At 37.2% G+C, this 26,234-nt stretch overlaps 2 protein-coding genes and 3 non-coding genes across 7 annotated transcripts; 3 read left to right on the top strand and 2 right to left on the bottom strand.

The window, feature by feature from the left end:
* Positions 1 to 612: 612 nt before the first annotated feature.
* Positions 613 to 910, bottom strand: LOC147834750 (signal recognition particle RNA). Its single transcript, XR_015503127.1, has one exon.
* A 2,274-nt stretch (positions 911 to 3,184) lies between these two features.
* Positions 3,185 to 3,483, top strand: LOC147834749 (signal recognition particle RNA). The gene has a single exon (XR_015503163.1).
* Positions 3,484 to 3,569: 86 nt separating this feature from the next.
* Positions 3,570 to 6,255, top strand: LOC110438900 (E3 ubiquitin-protein ligase RBBP6). Of its 2 annotated transcripts, XM_087273411.1 has the most exons (7): positions 3,570 to 4,692; positions 4,894 to 4,993; positions 5,099 to 5,174; positions 5,383 to 5,471; positions 5,548 to 5,644; positions 5,748 to 5,887; positions 5,983 to 6,255. In XM_087273411.1, the coding sequence occupies exons 1-7, from the start codon at positions 4,533 to 4,535 to the stop codon at positions 6,155 to 6,157; spliced, it is 837 nt and encodes a 278-aa protein (XP_087129537.1). In that variant the 5' UTR covers positions 3,570 to 4,532; the 3' UTR covers positions 6,158 to 6,255. The 2 variants fall into 2 exon arrangements, with proteins under 2 accessions (XP_087129537.1, XP_087129538.1); XM_087273412.1 differs by lacking the exon at positions 5,548 to 5,644.
* A 9,447-nt stretch (positions 6,256 to 15,702) lies between these two features.
* On the bottom strand, positions 15,703 to 16,000 carry LOC147834748 (signal recognition particle RNA). The gene has a single exon (XR_015503144.1).
* Positions 16,001 to 20,689: 4,689 nt separating this feature from the next.
* LOC147841710 (E3 ubiquitin-protein ligase RBBP6-like) lies at positions 20,690 to 22,627 on the top strand. Of its 2 annotated transcripts, XM_087273433.1 has the most exons (7): positions 20,690 to 21,007; positions 21,209 to 21,308; positions 21,412 to 21,487; positions 21,758 to 21,846; positions 21,923 to 22,019; positions 22,123 to 22,262; positions 22,358 to 22,627. In XM_087273433.1, exons 1-7 carry the CDS (start codon positions 20,848 to 20,850, stop codon positions 22,527 to 22,529), a joined length of 834 nt encoding a protein of 277 aa, XP_087129559.1. In that variant the 5' UTR covers positions 20,690 to 20,847; the 3' UTR covers positions 22,530 to 22,627. The 2 variants fall into 2 exon arrangements, with proteins under 2 accessions (XP_087129559.1, XP_087129560.1); XM_087273434.1 differs by lacking the exon at positions 21,923 to 22,019.
* The last annotated feature ends 3,607 nt before the right edge of the window (positions 22,628 to 26,234 follow it).

Raw genomic sequence — 26,234 nt, 5'->3', positions numbered from 1 at the left:
TGAACCGCCAGTTTTTCCAGCATATGTTTTACGCAGAGGATGCCCTCCCATGTTGCAACCCATTACTGGAAAACACCCATACACTACAGACAATTTAGCTTACCCAATTCACCTATACCGTATGTCTTTGGACTTGTGGGGTAAACCAGACCAACCAGTGAAAACCCACACCAACACGGAGAGAACTAAAGTGAAATTCTTCTATAATTTTTTTAAAATACCACCCGATATTGATAGACCACACTTATGAGTTAGTAACCACAGCACAACATATTTCTGTCTAAAACATCATCTTTTCAAAATACACTCATGAAATTGAGATAATTTCTGTGTTTCTGTTTACAAATAAAATGTCTAATCTACAAATAAACTTTTATTCATTCATTTATTTTCTTTTCAGCTTAGTCCCGTTGGTTCACCACAGCGGAATGAACCCCCCAACTTATCCAGCACGTTTTTAGCAGATGCCCTTCCAGCTGCAACCCATCACTCGAAAAAACTAAACTTTTAGTTATTTCTAATTATAACACACAGCCATGTCATTCATCTCAAAACCTTTATTACTTCTTTTTTACTGTTAGAAAGATATATCAGAGTAAAAACAACTAGTGTAAAAGTCTGCGTCTCTCTGTGTCGCTCAGGCTGCACTGCAGTGTCTATTCACAGGCGCGATCCCACTACTGATCAGCACGGGGGATTTGACCTGCTCCGTCTCCGACCTGGGCCGGTTCACCCCTCCTTAAACGACCTGGTGGTCCCGAGCTCCCCCAGGAGAACCATATCGATACCGAACTTAGCGCGGACACCCGATCAACATAGTCCACTGCAGCCCAGAAGCCCTGAGCTCAAGCGATCCGCAGCCTCAGCCTCCCAGCAGCTTGGATTACAGGCGCGCGCCACTGAACCCGGCGAGAGCTGAGAGAATCAGAGCTGTGGAGAATCTGATCATCACAGCGACCTCTAGTGGAGGAAAACTGAATGATGAATGATGAATAATAACTGACTTCATAGCCTTATGACATTAGATAATAATAAACAGCAGTATGATCACAAATAAAAAAATTACAGTAATTAGTATCAACATAATATTTTTGAACTAAAGATTATTATACCATATTTATTAGCCTTTACAACTCATTTTATGAGTGCCACAACATTCTGTTTTCTGTATCAAGTGATAAATTGTAATAAATACTGTAGTATACTTTAGTTTTTTTACAGTAAAAGTGGTTTATTGTATCATAATACATATAGCTGTAGAAAACATATTACAGAATGGGTGATTTGTTTATATTAGGTGTGCATCTGCATAAAACATTACAAACAATCTACGAGCAGAGATAAATACAATATAAAATTCTGAAATAAAATGAACAGAGCTTTGTTGTTTTTCAACGAGTCTAACAGTATTCAGGTACAGTAATGTAATAATCAAATGTACAATAATACTGCTATTGTCTTCATTTTTTTATTAAATAAAATGATTTGCAATTAAAATGACAAATTATGCAATTTATTAGACCTAAAGCTTTTACAGTCGCAGGCCTCAGAAACACACGCAAACGCTAAATTATAATCCAGACTCAACCTTGTATTTCTTGTGATGTGACTATTGTGAATGATCATTGATGCTGAAATAATGCTCTGGGATAATTTATGTGAGCTAAGGGATAATTGACCCAAAAATGTTAATTCATAATCGTCACAATCATATTTATGTGGTGAACTATCCATTTAAGATTGTGCAAACAGTGAATCTCTGAAAAAGTAAAGCTTTAATGTTTTAATTTTCCACTTAAATACCAGTTCCTCATCTAACATTCATTCATGCAGTGAATAACTATCATTAACTGAGTTACATATTTATTATTCAGTTTACTCTTACTCATCTACTAACTGTGGTGTCAGATGCGGTTTTGACCTCCATCAGTGTTTTTAACATAAGACTCGACAGAATCTCACACAATCTGTGGCATAAATTGATAGACTGTTTCAGCTTTAGCAGCACATCATGCTGAATTACTGATCCTGAGCTGAACATTGTTTATACAAGTACCACAAGTTATTTAATCTGTCTAAAGACTAAAAAGCTGTTTAATATTAAAGATAAAAGGTAAACTAAAACCACTTTGTCCTCTCTAACACTAAATATGTTTTAGCTGTTTTATGATTAAAAAATTATGTTTGTGATTATTAATCTGCAACCAACAACCTGCAGTATTTTATAATATGGTGGCCTTTAGCGTCATTGTGCAATATATGAACTGTGGATTACACTAGAGGCCACATCTGCATCTGACACCATATTTAGTGACTGAAAAAGTGTTGATTCAATTAGTGAATGAATGAATGAATGAATGAGATACTCACTGAATGAGTGAATGTTAGTCGCTGAACTGCTTTTCTGTTGTCATTTAAAAGCTTTTCATTTCCTGATGAACTGTGGCCTATTTGACGAGATGTTTCGCTGTTAAACGGCAAATCATAAATAATTTAGTTATGAAAATATTGTTTCTATATGTATTAATCATTAAATATATAATATATATGAGTCACTGGGGTTTGCAGGCACTGTTATTCAATGGTTCAGATCTTACCTCTCTGACAGGTCATTCAGTGTGTCTTGGAGGGGAAAGGTGTCCAACCTACAGCATCTAAACACTGGGGTACCTCAAGGCTCTGTTCTTGGGCCACTTCTCTTCTCCATCTACACGACATCTCTAGGACCAGTCATTCAGAAACATGGATTCTCCTACCACTGCTATGCTGATGATACCCAACTACCTCTCTTTTCACCCTGATGATCCCTCGGTTCCAGCTCGCATCTCAGCCTGCCTGTCGGACATTTCACACTGGATGAAAGATCATCATCTTCAGCTTAACCTTGCGAAAACAGAAATGCTTGGAGTTTCTTCCAACCCGACTCTGCACCACAGTTGCCTTTAAATAGCACAACATTGTGATTAACTATTCAGTACAATAAACTTTACTACGTGGTTCTAAAATACTATAGTATTTAGTTTAAATAACTATATTTTATTTGGGACCGTACTGCTGTTTATTTTTATCCAAACAGTGCCATAAGACCAATAAAAAGTCAACTTTACTTCATCATTCATCATTTCCTCCACTAGAGGTCGCTGTGATGATCAGATTCTCCACAGCTCTGATTCTCGCAGCTTTCGCCGGGTTCAGTGGCGCGCGCCTGTAATCCAAGCTACTGGGAGGCTGAGGCTGCGGATCGCTTGAGCTCAGGGCTTCTGGACTGCAGTGTGATTATGTTGATCAGGTGTCCACACTAAGTTCGGTATCGATATGGTGCTCCTGGGGGAGCTTGGGACCACCAGGTTGTGTAATGAGGGGTGAACCGGCCCAGGTCGGCGACGGAGCAGGTCAAATCCCCCGTGCTGATCAGTAGTGGGATCACACCTGAGAATAGACACTGCAGTGCAGCCTGAGTGACACAGAGAGACGCAGACTTTTCTTCCAGGAGCACTTACACATACAAAAAAAAGAGGAGAAATACTAATTAATCTCTTTCCCTAATTTTTTATTGTTCTGACCATTCTAGATTTATAGGGTCATCATAATTGCATTATAACAGGCTTCATCAGGCAGTAAATCTTTTGGACTCTTAAAATGTTCTTTTGATTATCAGAAACAATAAATATCACACACTTCTGATCACTTCTACATTCACTGTAATCCACTGCCACAATCACACACACACACACACACACACACACACACACACACACACACACACACACACACACACACACACACACACACACACGCACACACACGCACACACACACACACACACACACATTGCTGTATAATAAAGCTTTGAACTAAACTTTGGATTTGGATGAGGCAACTTTAATATTTTATTGATTTTAACACGTAATGAAGATCAAAGGCAAACATGAAGGGATTTACATTATAAACGCATCAGGAAATGATGAGATTAGAGAGTTTTAAATCATTTTTAACACACGGAAATAAACTTTTGTAGAAAATAAATTTGAAGGTGCCTTTAAAAAAAGTGTTAAATTACTTTAAAAACGAAAAAACAAATCGCCAATAGGTGGCAGCAAGAGACCGCTTTAATCGAGTGAAGCTTTGAGTGATTCATTCAGCCACGAATCACTGATTCATTGACTCGCCCGACTCTTTACAAAGGCCAGAATCATTCGTGTACGGAAACGCAGCTGTGTTTTATTCAGAGAGGTCCAACTGTTCAGCTGTTTATTTTATTATTATCATAGTAATGATTTCACTATTATTTATGAGAAAATAACGCGGAAGTTTTTCAGCGCCTCGTCACGTGATCGTCAACATCCATGGCAACGGTTCTTTTTGTGTTGTTTTGAACTTCGCTCTGTCATTGGCATCTGATCTCGGCGTCCTTCCTGGCAACAGATTCCCAGATTATTGATATTATTGATTGTTGGATACATCGATTGATCGTCTGCTTCTCCCATCATTCAGGTTTGAATCTTGTTATCACACTGTGGTTTGTATTCAGTATGTCTTGTGTTCATTACAGGTTTCAGAGTCGACTCACCTACGACTCGCTCCAGTTTGAGGGCCTCAACATCACTGCGGGAGAGCTGAAGCGGCAGATCATGAGGCGCGAGAGGCTGAAGTTCTGCCAGCTGAAGATCAGCAAAGCCCAAACTGATGAAGGTGAGATGAGGAAAAGCCACTTAAACTATACTACACTAACATTAGATGTGTTATCAGACAGACTTGTAGAAGCTGACATGTGTTATCATGACTCTGATGGTGACATATAGTGATGTTCTGAGTGTTTTAAAATGCTAATGGAACTCAAAGTATACCATGGTAAATGATTATTACTATATTCAAACTTTATTTTGCTGTCAGAATACACAGATGATGATGCTCTCATCCCCAAAAACACATCTGTCATCATCAGACGGGTCCCTGCGGCTGGACTGAAGTCCTCCAACAGAAGATTTGTTGGGTAAGTCATGTGAAATGAGCGCAATCGTCCACTGATAGATGTTATATCAAGATTTTGAGTTTTTGTCTGTGGTGTTTTAGTCACACAAGCTCCTTTGTTTTGCAGCCATCAAGCTGGACCATCAGCTAAATCTTCTCAAACATGTGATTCTTCACTCCTCTCACTGGAGCAGCTGTTGAAGGTATTGAACAAATGATTAATTCACCCCACTGTGCTGCTCTGTATTGAACTGCAGTGTTTGCATTTGAGGCGTCATAATGACATGTAGTGCAGAATATCAATACACAGTGTAAACCCCCCCCCCCCCCCCACACACACACACACACACACACAGCTTCTTAGACAGACCAGTAAAATAAAATTCTAATGTGCAAATGCCTGTGAAACAGACTGAGAATTTGGCTGAGGCAAAGGCATCAGAGGAGGACAAGCTAAAAGCGGTGATGTACCAGTCCAGTCTGTGCTACTACTCCAGCAGGTGAGCGTTCAGACACTGACAGGTTTGGTTTGTGAGAAATGTTAGAGCTGATTCTCATGGTTCTGATGTTCATCAGTGAGGCCATGACACTGCTTGGGCTTCTTCCACCCAACTATGTCTGCTTTCAATGTGGGATCCCAGGACACCACATTAGGCACTGCCCCTCTAAAGGGGTAACTGGGTTTTCTAAGCTTATGGTTGCTGTGAACATGAGCTCTTGTCTCCATCAGTCAGATTGTTTGCTCTGTCGTTTGACTGTCACTCATGAATTCACAGGGCAGCAGCTCTGCTCCGCACAAGCGCATCAGGAGGAGCACAGGGATTCCCCGCAGCTTCCTGTTGGAGGTGGACGACCCAAACCGAAAGGGAGTCATGATGGACGGCAGCGGCAAATACGTCATTCCCATCATAGACGCGTGAGTAAACTGTACTTGGCATTGCAGCATGTTCTATTGTTTGTGAAAATCTCACATTATGTCTGCTTGTGTGTGTTTGCACTCGATCTGTTCAGTGAGGCCTATGCTGCTGAGAAGAAAAAGAGGCCGTCCTTCTCCTGCCAGACCAAGCCGCTGCCCTCCTCTTCCTCAGCTGGTGCAGCATCTTCAGTCCAGGACGCCAGAGGGAAACGTTCCCGTTCCCCATCTTCACCAGAGACGCACGGAGACCAGAAGAGACCACGTCACTGAGAGACCTTCACCCAAGAGACCTGGAGCCGACGTGAGCACAGTGTATATATTGTACATAGTTTATGAATAAAACTGAATAAAGATTATAGCAGCATAAACTGTGGACTGGTTGACCTTCACACAATACAGAAACACAAAAGAAAATGATCAACACATTAAGATAGAAATGATGAACAAACATGCTGCGGGAGAACCAGTGTGCTGTCCTGCTCACAATCTAAAACTTTTAGTTAAAGTTTATTTCAGAGGTGCTTCAGGGAAACTTTTTCTTATGAAAGGCCAAAAACTAAACTCGTCTGAGGGTGGTGGGCTGGAGGTAAATCTACCAAACTGTAAAATTGTCAATGTAATTTCCAAATTTATTATTATTATTCATTATATAATTTACATGATTCACTGAATACTGTAATTTACAACATTTCAAATTCTTTAATTGTATTAATAATTATACATTTTATAATGAATGAAAGTCTTACAATAAAACATGAACAATCCCATCTATAACACTAAAAATACACTTTGCCTTCGCTTGCTGATGTCTTCTGTAATGTTTGCTCTCCTTCAAGTGACTATTATTTTATTTGATTCATTCACAACATTTCATTGAAACGTTTAATTTCAGTTTGTTTATTTGTGTATCTCAACAGTTAAAAAATAAAGTTATGTTGTATTAGAAATGACAATCTCTGTTAAAGACTTTCCCCCAAAACTCCCCATCATTCTCCCTCTCTTCTCAGATGGGATGGAGGGCCAAATCAAAGGTTACAGTGGATCCACTTTGGCCCACGGGCCCTAGTTTGGGCATCTCTGGTTTACACCGATGACATGCTCATCTAATCAATCCTGGCCAAACAAAATGTTGCAGCTCATCTGGTCTTCAATGATCCCAAGAGAGCCCACGTCACACCTCTCTTACCTCTCCACTTACACTGGCTGTCAGCTGAAGGTTCAAAACATCTCCACTTGCTACTTGGTACACTTGCCCCTCTGTCCAGAAGTGAGCACTGCCTCTTAGAACCATGCCATCAAGGATTTGGGGGTGTTTAACCCTTCTGTGCTGTTGGTGAAGTTTTGGTCCACTCTGGGCTGATTTTGAGGCTTAATTTACCAACAACTTTCTCTGTGGTTCAGCAAATGGGATGATTTTTGGTGACAAGTCTTGTTGACACATATTTTGGGAAAATACTTTTTGAATTTTTTAAAAACTCAACAATACACTCTGAGCAAATTTACCACCCTTTCATTGTGTTCATGGCTGTTTTTGCCCAAGTGATTTCCATTATTTTTAAATGCAACGTCATGACAGCGTATAATCATGCATTCTTGATTGTTGGTGGTTTTTCCTGTTGGGAAGAGGTAAGATTTGTGATTTTTACTGGTGATCATCAGTTACAGTGCAAAAAAGCTTGATTTCTTGCTTTTATTTGGTGTTTAGTGAGTGTGTGAGGTTGTAAGAGAGACTTTTACACACATATATTGATGTGTAGGAGAAAATACAAAATAGGCACCTCAGCTGTCAGAACATAGTAAACATAGTAAGTGTACTTATGCATGCACTCTATAAATTGCAGTTTTACTCCACAGAACTCCATATAAAAGTCAGACACGCTTTTGCACGGGGCAATGTAAAGGATTTAATGGTGCCAACTGATGATCAACAGTAAAAATGAAATTTGACCTCTTCCTAAGTGGGAACCCACTAACCAGAGTTGCTGCTGGTCAAAAGGAGACCCTAAGATAATTTTTACTGCGGTGCTTCAGCATAGAAACAAAAACACACAAACATATGTATTTAAATGTGTATTCATTTATTATATATAAAAATATGCATATAAACACTCAACATTAAATGTTTCATAAAATAACATTTTACGTAAAAATAAACACTGACATGTCTTCTGCAGAAAGATTCCTAATTGCAAACATTTACAAAGGTTGTCATAAAACCCTGTCTGAAGCTGTAGAGATAGACGGTCCTCGGTGCTGCATGCTGTATCTGTAACGGTCAGCTGCTGGGCCCGGTTTTTCAAAAGGTTTAATCCGGATCAAATTGATCCAGATTTAGTAATTCTGTTTTTGCGATCCGTGATCAGGTAATCAAGCTTACTTTTTGAGCCAGTTTTTCAAAGCAACATCGAATTGGATCAATCTGATCCGGATAGGAACTTTTCAGGATCACTAAATCTGCATAACCAGTGCTCAAACAGGATAGGAAATCACTATCCAGATTTTTTGGATCAAAATGATCCAGATCCTACAAAAAAGATCTGAAAAACCCAAACTAAAGGTTTGATCTGGATCAAAACCAAGATTAGATTACGTGATCTAATCCGATTATGTAATTCGTTTTTTCTTTTAAAAAAACCCATTTTCAAGATTTGATCCAATCCCTTATCCAAAATCCTAGTGGATTACTTTTAAAAAACCAGGCCCTGGGCCCGTTTTTTCAAAAGGTTTAATCCGCATCAAATTTATCCAGATTTAGTAATTCTGTTTTTGCGATCCGTGATCACGTAATCCAACTTACATTTTGAGCCAGTTTTTCAGAGCAACATCGAAATGGATCAAACTGATCCGGATAGGAACTTTTCAGGATCACTAAATCTGGATTACCAGTGCTCAAACAGGATAAGAAATCACAATGTAGAACTATAGATATGTAAAGAGCGACAAGTAGAATAGCCAGCGTGGGGTCAACATAACTTTATTTTTTTTAAATGAAAACTTAATAAATATTAAATTAATAATAATAATAAATAATAAAAACAAGAAAAACAACACCGCATCCTCTTCCAGCAGTCCGCTCATCTGAGACCTAAAACACTGTACATTGAGGATATTTATAATAAGTTTCAAATATAGATGTAAATAAAAAAAAGACTTAATGTCAAAAACTCCACAATAATCTCAGACTTCCTCATCTGATGTGGAGAGAGCAGCTTGTCTGAGCGTAGCCTTTAGGAGGCGAATCTTAAGTCCTTAGCCTTGGTTTGCTGCAGTTTGGTCAGAGTCAGTTGTTCCCCCGCCAGACGAAGCTGTGCTTCTGCCCTTTCAGTCTCTTTTTGCAATTGTTGAAAGAGATTTCAAAAATCAGTCATTGCCATTCTTTGCATTTTTTTGTTATTCTGTAATCATTGCATGCATCACTAATAAATATTCTAAAAAGAAAAATATTTTTCATTGTGATGAATATATATATCAATTAGAGACAAAATAAAATTGATTGTTTTTGGTCAATTTTCACAGCTGTTTGGGGGATTATTTTATGAGGCCAAACTCTTTCTATGTTGCTGGAGGCCTATACTGAAAGGCTAAATACATTAAAGCCAATAATCACTATAGCCTGACGGATGAACAAATAAAATGAAAACCTTATGAATAAATAGTATATATCGTAAGATACTGCATGATCCAAAAATAGTATTATTTAATACATTTTTTAAGTTTTCATTACATTTTAGGCATGAAATCCACGCTAAATCCACCCTTCTGATGGGATCAGTTTAATCCAGGTTTTTTGGATCAAAGTGATCCAGATCCTACAAAAAAGGTCTGAAAAACCCAAACTAAAGGTTTGATCCGGATCAAAACCAAGATTAGATTACGTGATCTAATCCGATTAGGTAATCCGTTTTTTTCTTTTGATAAACCCATTTTCAAGATTTGATCCAATCCCTTATCCAAAATCCTAGTGGATTACTTTTGAAAAACCGGGCCCTGGGCCCGGTTTTTCAAAAGGTTTAATCCGCATCAAATTGATCTGTATTTAGTAATCCTGTTTTTGCGATCCGTGATAACGTAATCCAGCTTACTTTTTGAGACAGTTTTTCAAAGCAACATCGGATTGGATCAATCTGATCCGGATAGGAACTTTTCAGGATCACTAAATCTGGATTACCAGTGCTCAATCACAATGTAGATAAATAGATAGGCCTGTGTAAAGAGCAACAAGTAGAATAGCCAGTTTGGGGTAGATATAACTTTATTTTTATTTAAAATGAAAACTAAGAAAATTTTGATAAATAATAAAATAATAATAATAAATAATAAAAACAAGAAAAACCCCACCCCATCCTCTTCCAGCAGTCCGCTCATCTGAGACCTACAACACTGTACATTGAGGATATTTATAACAAGTTTCAAATATAGATGTAGATAAAAAAAAAGACTTAATGTCAAAAACTCCACAATAATCTCAGACTTCCTCATCTGATGTGGAGAGAGCAGCTTGTCTGAGCGTAGCCTTTAGGAGGCGGATCTGAAGTCTGGCCTTGGTTTGCTGCAGTTTGGAGTCAGTTGTTCCTCTGTCAGACGAAGCTGTGCTTCTGCCCTTTCAGTCTCTTTTTGCAATTGTTGAAAGAGATTTCTAAAATCAGTCATTGCCATTCTTTGCACTTTTTTTTTTTGGTTATTCTGTAATCATTGCATGCATCACTAATAAATATTCTAAAAACAAAAATATTTTCTATTGTGATGAATATAGATATCAATTATTGACAATAAAATGTATTGTTTTTGGTCAATTTTGACAGCTGTTTGGGGGATTATTTTATTGGGCCAAGCTATTTCTACTTTGCTGTAGGCCTATACTGAAAGGCTGAATACGTTAAAGCCAATAATCACTATAGCCTGATGGATGAACAAATAAAATTAAAACCTTATGAATCAGTAGTATATCTCGTAAGATAATGTGTGATCCAAAAATAGCATTATTTAATAAAATTTTTAAGTTTTTATTACATTTTGGCCATGAAATCCACACTAAATCCACCTTTCTGGTGGGATCAGTTTAATCCAGGTTTTTTGGATCAAAGTGATCCAAATCCTACAAAAAAGGTCTGAAAAACCCAAACTAAAGGTTTGATCCGGATCAAAACCAAGATTAGATTACGTGATCTAATCCGATTAGGTAATCCGTTTTTTCCTTTGAAAAACCCATTTTCAAGATTTGATCCAATCCCTTATCCAAAATCCTAGTGGATTACTTCTGAAAAACCAGGCCCTGGTGTCAATTTTCAAAACTCTAGATACAAAATTCACAACCATTGCTAAAATTGCACATTTTTTGCAAAACCCTTAACTCTTTTTTCAAATGCTTGGATAAAACACACACAAGTCAAAAATACTTTGTTCATTGAACTCAGATCACCTTTTCAATATAACACAATTAAACTTCAAATTGATCCCATTTCAAAATGCAACTCAAACATTACAATTGAAATAACCATGTATTCATTTACTTCACATGATGTTATTATCAACTGATACAAGCACTCAAAATAATAATTAACTGTTGCATTACTCTGGATTTATGGAAACTTTTGTACAATATTACATGTTTAGATGATGAAATAATCAGGATAGATCAAATGACATCAGTTACCACAGAAGATGACCCAACTGAACTACATTATCTATAGATGACATCTTTATTCATCCTTAATTTTTTATATTTATGGTTACTTTGTTCCATGTACCACTTTTACAGACAATGTTTTTATATCTGACATTACTGTATGTATGTGAGAAAGCCCAATCACAGCAATATCAGGCCTGGATTCACATTGACAGAAGGTTCTTTCCAAGATTTTTGACTTATGAAAACACCACTGTGATGTAGAGGAGAACCAAACCCACAAGACCAGAAAGATGGAAACCCAGATCCTAAAATAGAAATCTGATATATAGAAATATATGCAAATTACATATGTGACATAATAGTTCATAAGAATTTTACATATATAAAATGTCATACATGTCAAAATATTGCCATTTTTTACAGTTTTTCTTGTTTGCTTTGACCTGGTTAAAGAAACTAGGTTCCACTTCATTTTCATTTTCACTATCCCAGCAGAGCAGAAGACAGGTCTTGCAAATTTGTAAACCTTTTCTCATTGGGTTGACACATTTTCCTTAGCATTTTTCAAAACAGTTAACACAGATGTCATTCAAGCAGTCCAAACTCCATTGTTTTAGCTATGGTAACCAAACAGAGACCATCTATTCCTAACCATTAGACACTACCAAGATCAGTTTGAATTCACTGAAGCAGCGATTTGAAACTCCTACACTCAAGTCTTCAATTAGCAATCAGTCTGCAAACCTTATATAAATGGTGGAAGGTCTGTGTTGTTCTGTGCCAGCATGGATGGAGGAGGTCAATAGTGGCTATGTCCTATACTCCCAAAAGATTTGACTGTACATTGGTTTAAATGTGTTTAATATTTACAGTATTTTATTATTTTTGTCTGTTTTTACAGTATTTTAGTTTTCAGCCACAGTTTGAAAATTGTCATGAATTCAATATAAATTTAATCAAAGCATTTCTTATTCTGGATCCAATTCTTTGCAAAAAGGCAAACTTGACGGCCCAAATAGAAAGACAACAAATGGCATTGGCAATAGGCTACAATGACAATCAATGGTGGTGCACTGACTTCTATATTTTGTATTTTGTTGTCCATTGTGTAATGATTAATTCAAAGAGCTCATATATTTGTTTGCAAGTTGTGTTGTTTGAAGGTAAAACTAGCTTTTGTTTCATATTTTAAATGTTTTGACACGATATGTGCCTTTTGCAAGCAAAATGTGTCATTTTGACCATGAGTGCTGCTGTTTAGGCCTGTGTGTCTACTGTTTTGAAAAGGTGGAGTTTCAGTTGACAACTGCATCCAAGCAATCGAGAAAAACTGTGACTATTAGAATTACAAATATAAACATGTATGTTACGTATATATATATATATATATATATATATATATATATATATATATATATATATATATATATATATATATATATATATATATATATATATGATCTATTATGTTATATATTTTACCCCTAAAAATATTTTACCTATAATTTTACCTATATTATGACATTTTATAATAATGTAATTTGCACATGTTGCCATATATCAGCTTTCTATATGGGGATGTGCAGTGAGAAAAACATTACAGTAAACCTACATTATGATGGAATGAATAAAACTAGATCAGTATATCCACTGTCTGCACCGTTCCCTCTACACTTATGTATAAACCATCATGAAACCTGTATCATATATTTTAAACAACAATATTTAATGATTGTTAATGATTGTTTATTGAAACGATGTGCATTTTGTGTGCTGGTGATCTAAAGTTTTGTTCCTGTAGTATTTGTATGATAATAGGATTATGTGAACCAATGATCCTGCTAATGCAAGACTTCCTTAAGGAAATGAATGCAGCATGCAGAGTTTTGAACACTGGAGAGTCTGTGTTAGTGACTGTTCAGAGTTTTGTGTCTAGAGTTTTGAAAATTGAACTCAGGGTTCTGAAATTTGTGGCAAAATGATTGAAAAATACTGTAAAAGAACGGTAGTCAAGCACTTTTCATATGTATTTGAATTACTTTATAATGTGGAGTTAATTCAAGCCTTTCTGCAATGATGAGTCACACACAATGTCATTACAAAGTTCCTGTGCGCACAGAGATACACACACATATGCGTTTTAAAGCTGATTTATACTTCTGCATCAAGTTTACGTGTATGGAGTATAGACACTGACCTCTCAAAAAAATAAAACTATATATCACGACAATGCGTATCACAAACTCTGTGAATGGTCAGCTTGGTAGAGCTGAGATGTGTGGTCAGGGCTGAGAGCCATGGGAGAGTGTTTACAGGTGTTGAATCCGGTGAAGGAGCTCCATATGGAGAGTGTTTACAGGTGTTGAATCTGGTGAAGGAGCTCCATATGGAAACTTTTGTTTTGTGTTTACCTTATGATTAAAGTTGTTGCACATTCCCTGGTTCCCGTCTCTGAATGAGTGAGTTTGAGCTACAGTATGTTGCATTAACAAGCAGAAACTCAACACAAAGGAACAAGGAAAACCTGTTGCCAGCTAGCATTTTGGAAGTGTTATTGCAGAGCAACACTAACAGAACACAGAAGTTTAAGTGCATGGCTTCATGCAAGGCATGTGCCATAGGTCACGGTGATAACATGTTGCAGAAGTATAAATCAGCCTGAACTTTTCACTGTTTTTGACAGAAATGTGACAGTGAAACCCCTATATGACTGTTCATGTCTGTACACGATAAATGATTCTGTGTGCCTTATAGTGGGGGAGAGCGGGGATGAAAGTAACACTGGACGAAAGTAACAAAGGCCAGATAACATTGGCTTTGCAGGCTATGACAGCATATTCAGCCCGTTACTGTAACAGCAGGGCAGGAGTGGGATTTCTTTTCAGCCCTGGAGTTTCAAGCCTTTGACCGGCCCACCTCTGTTCACGACTGACTATATTAAAATAAGGTCATTTGCAATTCAGTTTCTAAAGACACTATCACGTCTTTTTCAAGGAAACAGCTGCATTAGAACTTCAAATGTTTTTATAAATATGAGAAGATTAAAGGGTAGCTACATCTCCAAAGCTATACTTTAAACATCACATTGTCCCTTCCTGCAATATCTGACAATATATTCTGTGCAAAATTCTTTATAGATATGCAGTCTTTTGTAACGGTGATCACACAAAAAAACCTAAATAAAATATGTACACCCACATAAGTAACCCAAACAGTATTATATTGTCCTCCTAACACTAAAAATGAAATAATAATAATAAAAATAACACTTTACTCAGGAGAGGTTAGAGCAGCAGCATCACAACACAACATGCTGACCACTGGACCACAATGTCGCTGTTATGTTGGTGAGTTTGGAAGAATAAATAAGTATTGCGCTGGTATCTGCAAGACTCTTTTAACCACAGTATTACTTTCTATTGAAGGCTTAATCTTTTTCACCCCTTTTTTATATTTCTGATCAAGTTATGTCAGATTTATTAATGTAGTGAATCATCTGATTTTCATTGAGCAGGTGTAATATTCATTAATATTAATTATTCAAATTCTTTTTTTCACTAAGGTGCCGCTGTTTAAGGTCGAATGCTAAATGATCATCATTAACCTGCCGGCTGCGTTTTGCTGCCTGCGAGAAAATAAATAAAAAGAGTGAGGCTATGGTCAAATAGATAAATGAAAAAAGTGCGACTGCTGAGAGTGCAAGCAGCTAGGGACACCGGCCCTCGCGGCCAAAAAACTTTCCCGGTGCTCCCGATTAGCCAATCCAGGCCTGTGTAACAGGTATAGAAATAATAGTTCACTTTATTTATAGAATTGCACAAAATGTGTGTTTTACCTGAAGTGTTTATTAAGTATACCTGCTCCTTTAAATTTCTGAGAAAGCTTAAGTTTTTTAATTTCCTGTTCTGCACCCGCCTCCTCCTTTTCTGTACTGACTGCACATGGGAGAGGTGGGTGTCTGCAGCTCTAATTAATCTTAAATCATATTTACTTGACTTTTGAAGCCAGTTTTTATGTTTCAATATTATGTATAACTTTCTTTTTCACATATTTCACATAGTTCGTTATTTTTGTGTTTTCATTTTAATCGAGGTTTTGATTTATACAGCCATGTCATTCATCTCAAAACCTTTATTGCTTCTTTTTTACTGTTAGAAAGATATATCAGAGTAAAAACAACTAGTGTAAAAGTCTGCGTCTCTCTGTGTCGCTCAGGCTGCACTGCAGTGTCTATTCACAGGCGCGATCCCACTACTGATCAGCACGGGGGATTTGACCTGCTCCGTCTCCGACCTGGGCCGGTTCACCCCTCCTTAAACGACCTGGTGGTCCCGAGCTCCCCCAGGAGAACCATATAGATACCGAACTTAGCGCGGACACCCGATCAACATAGTCCACTGCAGCCCAGAAGCCCTGAGCTCAAGCGATCCGCAGCCTCAGCCTCCCAGTAGCTTGGATTACAGGCGCGCGCCACTGAACCCGGCGAGAGCTGAGAGAATCAGAGCTGTGGAGAATCTGATCATCACAGCGACCTCTGGTGGAGGAAAACTGAATGATGAATAAAAACTGACTTCATAGCCTTATGACATTAGATAATAATAAACAGCAGTATGATCACAAATAAAAAAATTACAGTAATTAGTATCAACATAGTATTTTTGAACTACAGATTATTATACCATATTTATTAGCCTTTACAACTCATTTTATGAGTGCCACAACATTCTGTTTTCTGTATCAACTGATAAATTGTAATAAATACTGTAGTATACTTTAGTTTTTTTTTTACTACAGTAAAAGTGGTTTATTGTATCATAATACATATAGCTGTAGAAAACATATTACAGAATGGGTGATTTGTTTATATTAGGTGTGCATCTGCATAAAACATTACAAACAATCTACGAGCAGAGATAAATACAATATAAAATGTTGAAATAAAATGAACAGAGCTTTGTTGTTTTTCAACGAGTCTAACAGTATTCAGGTACAGTAATGTAATAATCTAATGTAAAATAATACTACTATTGTCTTCATTTTTTTAATTAAATAAAATGATTTGCTATTAAAATGACCAATTATGCAATTTATTAGACCTAAAGCTTTTACAGTCGCAGGCCTCAGAAACACACGCAAACGCTAAATTATAATCCAGACTCAACCTTGTATTTCTTGTGATGTGACTATTGTGAATGATCATTGATGCTGAAATAATGCTCTGGGATAATTTATGTGAGCTAAGGGATAATTGACCCAAAAAATGTTAATTCATAATCGTCACAATCATATTTATGCGGTGAACTATCCATTTAAGATTGTGCAAACAGTGAACCTCTGAAAAAGTAAAGCTTTAATGTTTTAATTTTCCACTTAAATACCAGTTCCTCATCTAACATTCATTCATGCAGTGAATAACTATCATTAACTGAGTTACATATTTATTATTCAGTTTACTCTTACTCATCTACTAACTGTGGTGTCAGATGCGGTTTTGACCTCCATCAGTGTTTTTAACATCTATAAGACTCGACAGAATCTCACACAATCTGTGGCATAAATTGATAGACTGTTTCAGCTTTAGCAGCACATCATGCTGAATTACTGATCCTGAGCTGAACATTGTTTATACAAGTACCACAAGTTATTTATTCTGGTCTAAAGACTAAAAAGCTGTTTAATATTAAAGATAAAAGGTAAACTAAAACCACTTTGTCCTCTCTGACACTAAATATGTTTTAGCTGTTTTATGATTAAAAAAATATGTTTGTGATTATTAATCTGCAACCAACAACCTGCAGTATTTTATAATATGGTGGCCTTTAGCGTCATTATGCAATATATGAACTGTGGATTACACTAGAGGCCACATCTGCATCTGACACCATATTTAGTGACTGAAAAAGTGTTGATTCAATTAGTGAATGAATGAATGAATAAATGAGATACTCACTGAATGAGTGAATGTTAGTCGCTGAACTGCTTTTCTGTTGTCATTTAAAAGCTTTTCATTTCCTGATGAACTGTGGCCTATTTGACGAGATGTTTTGCTGTTAAATGGCAAATCATAAATAATTTAGTTATGAAAATATTGTTTCTATATGTATTAATCATTATATATATATAATATATATGAGTCACTGGGCGTTGCAGGCACTGTTATTCAATGGTTTAGATCTTACCTCTCTGACAGATCATTCAGGGTGTCTTGGAGGGGAAAGGTGTCCAACCTACAGCATCTAAACACTGGGGTACCTCAAGGCTCTGTTCTTGGGCCACTTCTCTTCTCCATCTACACGACATCTCTAGGACCAGTCATTCAGAAACATGGATTCTCCTACCACTGCTATGCTGATGATACCCAACTATACCTCTCTTTTCACCCTGATGATCCCTCGGTTCCAGCTCGCATCTCAGCCTGCCTGTCGGACATTTCACACTGGATGAAAGATCATCATCTTCAGCTTAACCTTGCGAAAACAGAAATGCTTGGAGTTTCTTCTAACCCGACTCTGCACCACAGTTGCCTTTAAATAGCACAACATTGTGATTAACTATTCAGTACAATAAACTTTACTACGTGGTTCTAAAATACTATAGTATTTAGTTTAAATAACTATATTTTATTTGGGACCGTACTGCTGTTTATTTTTATCCAAACAGTGCCATAAGACCAATAAAAAGTCAACTTTACTTCATCATTTATCATTTCCTCCCAGGCCCGGCGCCAGGAAGTCAAAACTGAGGGGGCACTTTAAATCCATAGGGGGGCACTAGACCTGGTGACTCATTTTGTTCTCTTGTTTCTTTCATTTAGGCTATTTATTCACATTTATTATTACTTTGCATTACTGCCCAAGTTACTGAACTAAGGCAGTAATATAGGCTACGTTTTAATAGTAATAACAATATGCAGTTGTATGCAAGCTGACCCACGATCAGACTATTCATTTAACCGGTAAATAAATATAGTAAAATCAGCTCAACCGAGTCATCCCGCTTCACGTATTATCCAACCAACATCATTGTTAGGGAAAAGCTAAATGTTACAATTTAATGTCATTTAAAACAATTACTTAGTTTCATTTTAAGGCATTAGTGTAGCCAGAAAAATACCTAAAAAGATACCAAAATTTACACGTTATTAAAGTGAAAAATGGTTAAATTTTGGCATGGATAACACTCAATATGCTATATAACTTTTTTTCATGATTTTAAATGTAAAAACAAAGATTTATCTTAGGCTATCATAAGTGTGTTTTTTTCGTGAAATTGTAAAACCATCATAAACCATTAGGTTACTAAGCCTACCGTAATTTTATTTCTTAATTATTTAATTTATTAAGCCTTTTTTAATAGCTTGTTTTCAGGTTATTTTCATTTTAAAGCCATGAGCTACAAGTCAAAACAAACTCGATATGTTGTATTTTAGCTCTTAAAATAGATCTACAATATATTTTGTTTAATTTTGCATGAGCAAAAAGCTGTATAGCCTAAATGACATATTTTTAAAAGATTATCATTCTGCTTACCTGCAGTGCGTGAGAGGTTTCTCAGTTGATCCGCGATAAATCCACTTAAGCACTATATTCCATTTATAACACTGCAAACTTGACTTAATAAACGCAAAAGGCATTTATTATGTGTTATACCTTGACTGCTGCTGCATAATGGGATGTTTCTCTACACAACTGTAAAAGTGCGCTTTTTAGCAAAATGAAAGCAAACATTCAAAGGGTTCTGCGTTTTGTCAATTTTAGTTTAATTGTAATAATAATAATAATAATATTAATAAATAAAATTAAAATATTATTTATAGTGTAGCCTACTGTGGGACTGTGCAGTAAACTATTTGTTTTTATTAAAACATTCTTGCTACATCTTCCCGAACTAAATGACTGGCAGTTGCGTCTCTGCTAAAATTAATTTAACAGCAAATTTCTTATGTGTTTTTCCTTTTAGAGCTCAAGAGAGTTGTGTTTAAATAATTAGTTAACCAAAGCATGTAATGAATTAAGCTGCTCCTATCATGTCACCCACTTTTCTCCGTTGTGAGTTGAGTGCGCCTCCATCGCCGTGTGCGCGTTTTAAAGGCTATTTACGGCCGCACCTGACCTGACGCGGGGACCGGATCTCTGAACTATAGGACTAGCTTTAATATCACTATTTTCATAATTCAATTGCTATGTCATATATTTTAAAATATTTAAATGTGTGTTCTTAAGGTTGGAACGACGAGAGTGTTAATAATTAATGACAGAAAGAATTTTCAGTTTGAGTCCTTTATAAAAACTGGGGGGGCACAAACTCTTTCTGAGGGGGCAATGCCCCCCTTTTTTTAAAATTTTTTATTGTTCTGACCATTCTACATTTATAGGGTCATCATAATTGCATTATAACAGGCTTCATCAGGCAGTAAATCTTTTGGACTCTTAAAATGTTCTTTTGATTATCAGAGACAATAAATATCACACACTTCTGATCACTTCTACATTCACTGTAATCCACTGCCACAATCACACACACACACACACACACACACACACACACACACACACACACACACACACACACACACACACACACACACACACACACACACACACACACACACACACACACACACACACACACATTGCTGTATAATAAAGCTTTGAACTAAACTTTGGATTTGGATGAGGCAACTTTGAAATTGTATTGATTTTAACACATAATGAAGATCAAAGGCAAACATGAAGGGATTTACATTATAAACGCATCAGGAAATGATGAGATTAGAGAGTTTTAAATCATTTTTAACACACGGATATAAACTTGTAGAAAATAAATTTGAAGGTGCCTTTAAAAAAAGTGTTAAATTACTTTAAAAACTAAAAAACAAATCGCCAATAGGTGGCAGCAAGAGACCGCTTTATTCGAGTGAAGCTTTGAGTGATTCATTCAGCCACGAATCACTGATTCATTGACTCGCTCGATTCTTTACAAAGGCCAGAATCATTCGTGTAAGGAAACGCAGCTGTGTATTATTCAGAGATGTCCAACTGTTCTGCAGTTTATTTAATTGTTATCATAGTAATGATTTCACTATTATTTATGAGAATATAACGCGGAAGTTTTTCAGCGCCTCGTCACGTGATCGTCAGCATCCATGGCAACGGTTCTCTTTGTGAGGTTTTGAACTCCGCTCTGTCATTGGCATCTGATCTCGGCGTCCTTCGTGGCAACTGATTCCCAGATTATTGATATTATTGATTGTTGGATACATCGATTGATCGCCTGCTGCTCCCTTCATTCAGGTTTGACCCTTGTTATCACACTGTGTTTTGTGTTCAGTATGTCTTGTGTTCATTACAGGTTTCAGAGTCGACTCATCTACGACTCGCTCCAATTTGAGGGCCTCAACATCACTGTGGGAGAGCTGAAGCGGCAGATCATGAGGCGCGAGAGGCTGAAGTTCTGCCAGCTGAAGATCAGCAACGCCCAATCTGATAAAGGTGAGATGAGGAAAAGCCACTTAAACTATACTACACTAACATTAGATGTGTTATCAGACAGACTTGTAGAAGCTGTGATTTATTATCATGACTCTGATGGTGACATATAGTGATGTTTTGAGTGTTTTAAAATGCTAATGGCACTCAAAGTATACCATGGTAAATGATTATTACTATATTCAAACTTTATTTTGCTGTCAGAATACACAGATGATGATGCTCTCATCCCCAAAAACACGTCGGTCATCATCAGACGGGTCCCTGCGGCTGGACTGAAGTCATCAAACAGAAGATTTGTTGGGTAAGTTATGTGAAATGAGTGCAATCGTCCTCTGATAGATGTTATATCAAGAGTTTGAGTCTGTCTGTGGTGTTTTAGTCACACAAGCTCCTTTGTTTTGCAGACATCAAGCTGGATTATCAGCCAAATCTTCTCAAACAGGTGATTCTTCACTCCTCTCACTGGAGCAGCTGTTGAAGGTATTGAACAACTGATTAATTCACCCCACTGTGCTGCTCTGTATTGAACTGCAGTGTTTGCATTTGAGGCGTCATAATGACATGTAGTGCAGAATATCAATACACAGTGTAAAACACCCACACACACACACACACACACACACACACACACACACACACACACACACACACACACACACAGAGCTTCTTAGGGAGATTTGAGGGTGTTTATCTGAGCTCTTGAGCAAATCAGTGAAATAAAATTCTAATGTGCAAATGCCTGTGAAACAGACTGAGAATCTGGCTGAGGCAAAGGCATCAGAGGAGGACAAGCTAAAAGCGGTGATGTACCAGTCCAGTCTGTGCTACTACTCCAGCAGGTGAGCGTTCAGACACTGACAGGTTTGGTTTGTGAGAAATGTTAGAGCTGATTCTCATGGTTCTGATGTTCATCAGTGAGGCCATGACACTGCTTGGGCTTCTTCCACCCAACTATGTCTGCTTTCACTGTGGGATCCCTGGACACCACATTAGGCACTGCCCCTCTAAAGGGGTAACTGGGTTTTGTAAGCTTATGGTTGCTGTGAACTTGAGCTCTTGTCTCCATCAGTCAGATTGTTTGCTCTGTCGTTTGACTGTCACTCATGAATTCACAGGGCAGCAGCTCTGCTCTGCACAAGCGCATCAGGAGGAGCACAGGGATTCCCCGCAGCTTCCTGTTGGAGGTGGACGACCCAAACCGAAAGGGAGTCATGATGGACGGCAGCGGCAAATACGTCATTCCCATCATAGACGCGTGAGTAAACTGTACTTGGCATTGCAGCATGTTCTATTGTTTGTGAAAATCTCACATTATGTCTGCTTGTGTGTGTTTGCGCTCGATCTGTTCAGTGAGGCCTATGCTGCTGAGAAGAAAAAGAGGCCTTCCTTCTGCCAGACCAAGCCGCTGCCCTCCTCTTCCTCAGCTGGTGCAGCATCTTCAGTCCAGGACGCCAGAGGGAAACGTTCCCGTTCCCCATCTCCACCAGAGACGCACGGCGACCAGAAGAGACCACGTCACTGAGAGACCTTCACCCAAGAGACCTGGAGCCGACGTGAGCACAGTGTATATATTGTACATAGTTTATGAATAAAACTGAATAAAGATTATAGCAGCATAAACTGTGGACTGGTTGACCTTCAAACAATACAGAAACACAAAAGAAAATGATCAACACATTAAGATAGAAATGATGAACAAACATGCTGCGGGAGAACCAGTGTGCTGTCCTGCTCAGAATCTAAAACTTTTAGTTAAAGTCTATTTCAGAGGTGCTTCAGGGAAACTTTTTCTTATGAAAGGCCAAAAACTAAACTCGTCTGAGGGTGGTGGGCTGGAGGTAAATCTACCAAACTGTAAAATTGTCAATGTAATTTCCTAGTTTATTATTATTATTCATTATATAATTTACATAATTCACTGTATACTGTAATTTACAACATTTCAAATTCTTTAATTGTATTAATATTTTACATTTTATAATGAATGAAAGTCTTACAATAAAACATGAACAATCCCATTTATAACACTAAAAATACACTTTGCCTTCGCTTGCTGATGTCTTCTGTAATGTCTGCTCTCCTTCAAGTGACTATTATTTTATTTGTTTCATTCACAACATTTCATTGAAACGTTTAATTTCAGTTTGTTTATTTTTGTATCTCAACAGTTAAAAAACAAAGTTATGTTGTATTAGAAATGACAATCTCTGTTAAAGACTTTCCCCCAAAACTCCCCATCATTCTCCCTCTCTTCTCAGATGGGATGGAGGGCCAAATCAAAAGTTACAGTGGATCCACTTTGGCCCACGGGCCCTAGTTTGGGCGTCTCTGGTTTACACCGATGACATGCTCATCTAATCAATCCTGGCCAAACAAAATGTTGCAGCTCATCTGGTCTTCAATGATCCCAAGAGAGCCCACGTCACACCTCTCCACTTACACTGGCTGTCAGCTGAAGGTTCAAAACATCTCCACTTGCTACTTGCTACACTTGCCCCTCTGTCCAGAAGTGAGCACTGCCTCTTAGAACCATCCCATCAAGGATTTGGGGTTGTTTAACCCTTCTGTGCTGTTGGTGAAGTTTTGGTCCACTCTGGGCTGATTTTGAGGCTTAATTTACCAACAACTTTCTCTGTGGTTCAGCAAATGGGATGATTTTTGGTGACAAATCTTGTTGACACATATTTTGGGAAAATATTTTTAGAATTTTTTAAAAACTCAACAATACACTCTGGGCAAATTTACCACCCTTTCATTGTGTTCATGGCTGTTTTTGCCCAAGTGATTTCCATTATTTTTAAATGCAACGTCATGACAGCGTATAATCATGCATTCTTGATTGTTGGTGGTTTTTCCTGTTGGGAAGAGGTAAGATTTGTGATTTTTGCTGGTGATCATCAGTTACAGTTCAAAAAAGCTTGATTTCTTGCTTTTATTTGGTGTTTAGTGAGTGTGTGAGGTTGTAAGAGAGACTTTTACACACATATATTGATGTGTAGGAGAAAATACAAAATAGGCACCTCAGCTGTCAGAACATAGTAAACATAGTAAGTGTACTTATGCATGCACTCTATAAATTGCAGTTTTACTCCACAGAACTCCATATAAAAGTCAGACACGCTTTTGCACGGGGCAATGTAAAGGATTTAATGGTGCCAACTGATGATCAACAGTAAAAATGAAATTTGACCTCTTCCTAAGTGGGAAACTACCAACCAGAGTTGCTGCTGGTCAAAAGGAGACCCTAAGATAATTTTTACTGCGGTGCTTCAGCAGAGAAACAAAAACACACAAACATATGTATTTAAATGTGTATTCATTTATTATATATAAAAATATGCATATAAACACGCAACATTAAATGTTTCATAAAATAACAGTTTACGTCAAAATAAACACTGACATGTCTTCTGCAGAAGGATTCCTAATTGCAAACATTTACAAAGGTTGTCATAAAACCATGTCTGAAGCTGTGGAGATAGACGGTCCTCGGTGCTGCATGCTGTATCTGTAACGGTCAGCTGCTGGCCTTTTTTCAAAAGGTTTAATCCGGATCAAATTGATCCAGATTTAGTAATTCTGTTTTTGCGATCCGTGATCAGGTAATCCAGCTTACTTTTTGAGCCAGTTTTTCAGAGCAACATCGAATTGGATCAAACTGATACGGATAGGAACTTTTCAGAATCACTAAATCTGGATAACCAGTGCTCAAACAGGATAGGAAATCACAATGTAGAACTATAGATATGTAAAGAGCGACAAGTAGAATAGCCAGCGTGGGGTCAACATAACTTTATTTTTTTTTTAAATGAAAACTTAATAAATATTAAATTAATAGTAATAATAAATAATAAAAGCAAGAAAAACAACACCGCATCCTCTTCCAGCAGTCCACTCATCTGATACCTGAAACACTGTACATTGAGGATATTTATAACAAGTTTTCAAATATAGATGTAAATAAAAAAAAGACTTAATGTCAAAAACTCCACAATAATCTCAGACTTCCTCATCTGATGTGGAGAGAGCAGCTTGTCTGAGCGTAGCCTTTAGGAGGCGGATCTCAAGTCCTTGGCCTTGGTTTGCTGCAGTTTGGTCAGAGTCAGTTGTTCCTCTGTCAGACGAAGCTGTGCTTCTGCCCTTTCAGTCTCTTTTTGCAATTGTCAAAAGAGATTTCAAAAATCAGTCATTGCCATTCTTTGCATTTTTTGTTTATTCTGTAATCATTGCATGCATCACTAATAAATATTCTAAAAAGAAAAATATTTTTCATTGTGATGAATATATATATCAATTAGTGACAAAATAAAATTGATTGTTTTTGGTCAATTTTCACAGCTGTTTGGGGGATTATTTTATGAGGCCAAACTCTTTCTACGTTGCTGGAGGCCTATACTGAAAGGCTAAATACATTAAAGCCAATAATCACTATAGCCTGACGGATGAACAAATAAAAGTAAAACCTTATGAATAAAGAGCCGTCACAACTGCTGATACCTGTCTGGTTATTCCCACAATAAAAAGAAAACACAATGCAGAACCCTTGATGGAGCTGCCAAATATCAGATGATGGGTTCAAAGTAACAATGTGTAAATTATGTTTAAAGTGAAATTCATTCAATCATTCATTTTCATTTCGGCTTAGTCCCTTAATTAACCGGGGGTCACCACAGCGGAATGAACCGCCAACTTATGCAGCATATGTTTTACGCAGAGGATGCCCTCCCATGTTGCAACCCATTACTGGAAAACACCCATACACTACAGACAATTTAGCTTACCCAATTCACCTATACCGTATGTCTTTTGGACTTGTGGGGGAAACCGGACCAACCAGTGAAAACCCACACCAACACGGGGAGAACTTTAGTGAAATTCTTCTAGAATTTTTTAAAATACCACCCGATATTGATAGACCACACTTATGAGTTAGTAACCACAGCAAAACATATTTCTGTTTAAAACATCATCTTTTCAAAATATACTCATGAAATTGAGATAATTTCTGTATTTCTGTTTAGTCTTGTTGGTTTACCACAGCGGAATGAACCCCCAACTTATCCAGCACGTTTTTAGCAGATGCCCTTCCAGCTGCAACCCATCACTCGAAAAAACTAAACTTTTAGTTATTTCTAATTATTAACACACAGTCATGTCATTCATCTCAAAACCTTTATTACTTCTTTTTACTGTTAGAAAGATATATCAGAGTAAAAACAACTAGTGT

Source organism: Danio rerio, chromosome 11 (genome assembly GCF_052040795.2).
Source record: "Danio rerio strain M-AB ecotype USA chromosome 11, GRCz13ab, whole genome shotgun sequence".
Classification (NCBI taxonomy): Eukaryota; Metazoa; Chordata; class Actinopteri; order Cypriniformes; family Danionidae; genus Danio; species Danio rerio.
Note: the sequence above shows the minus strand (reverse complement) of the source record. Positions and strands in the feature narration are given on the sequence as shown.

Coding starts and splice junctions, on each gene's coding strand:
- LOC110438900 (XM_087273411.1), top strand. CDS start 4,533: ATGTCTTGTGTTCATTACAGGTTTCAGAGTCGACTCACCTACGACTCG. Junction 4,994..5,098: donor TCCAACAGAAGATTTGTTGG/GTAAGTCATGTG, acceptor TTTGTTTTGCAG/CCATCAAGCTGGACCATCAG. Junction 5,175..5,382: donor CACTGGAGCAGCTGTTGAAG/GTATTGAACAAA, acceptor CCTGTGAAACAG/ACTGAGAATTTGGCTGAGGC.
- LOC147841710 (XM_087273433.1), top strand. CDS start 20,848: ATGTCTTGTGTTCATTACAGGTTTCAGAGTCGACTCATCTACGACTCG. Junction 21,008..21,208: donor CAACGCCCAATCTGATAAAG/GTGAGATGAGGA, acceptor TTTTGCTGTCAG/AATACACAGATGATGATGCT. Junction 21,488..21,757: donor CACTGGAGCAGCTGTTGAAG/GTATTGAACAAC, acceptor CCTGTGAAACAG/ACTGAGAATCTGGCTGAGGC.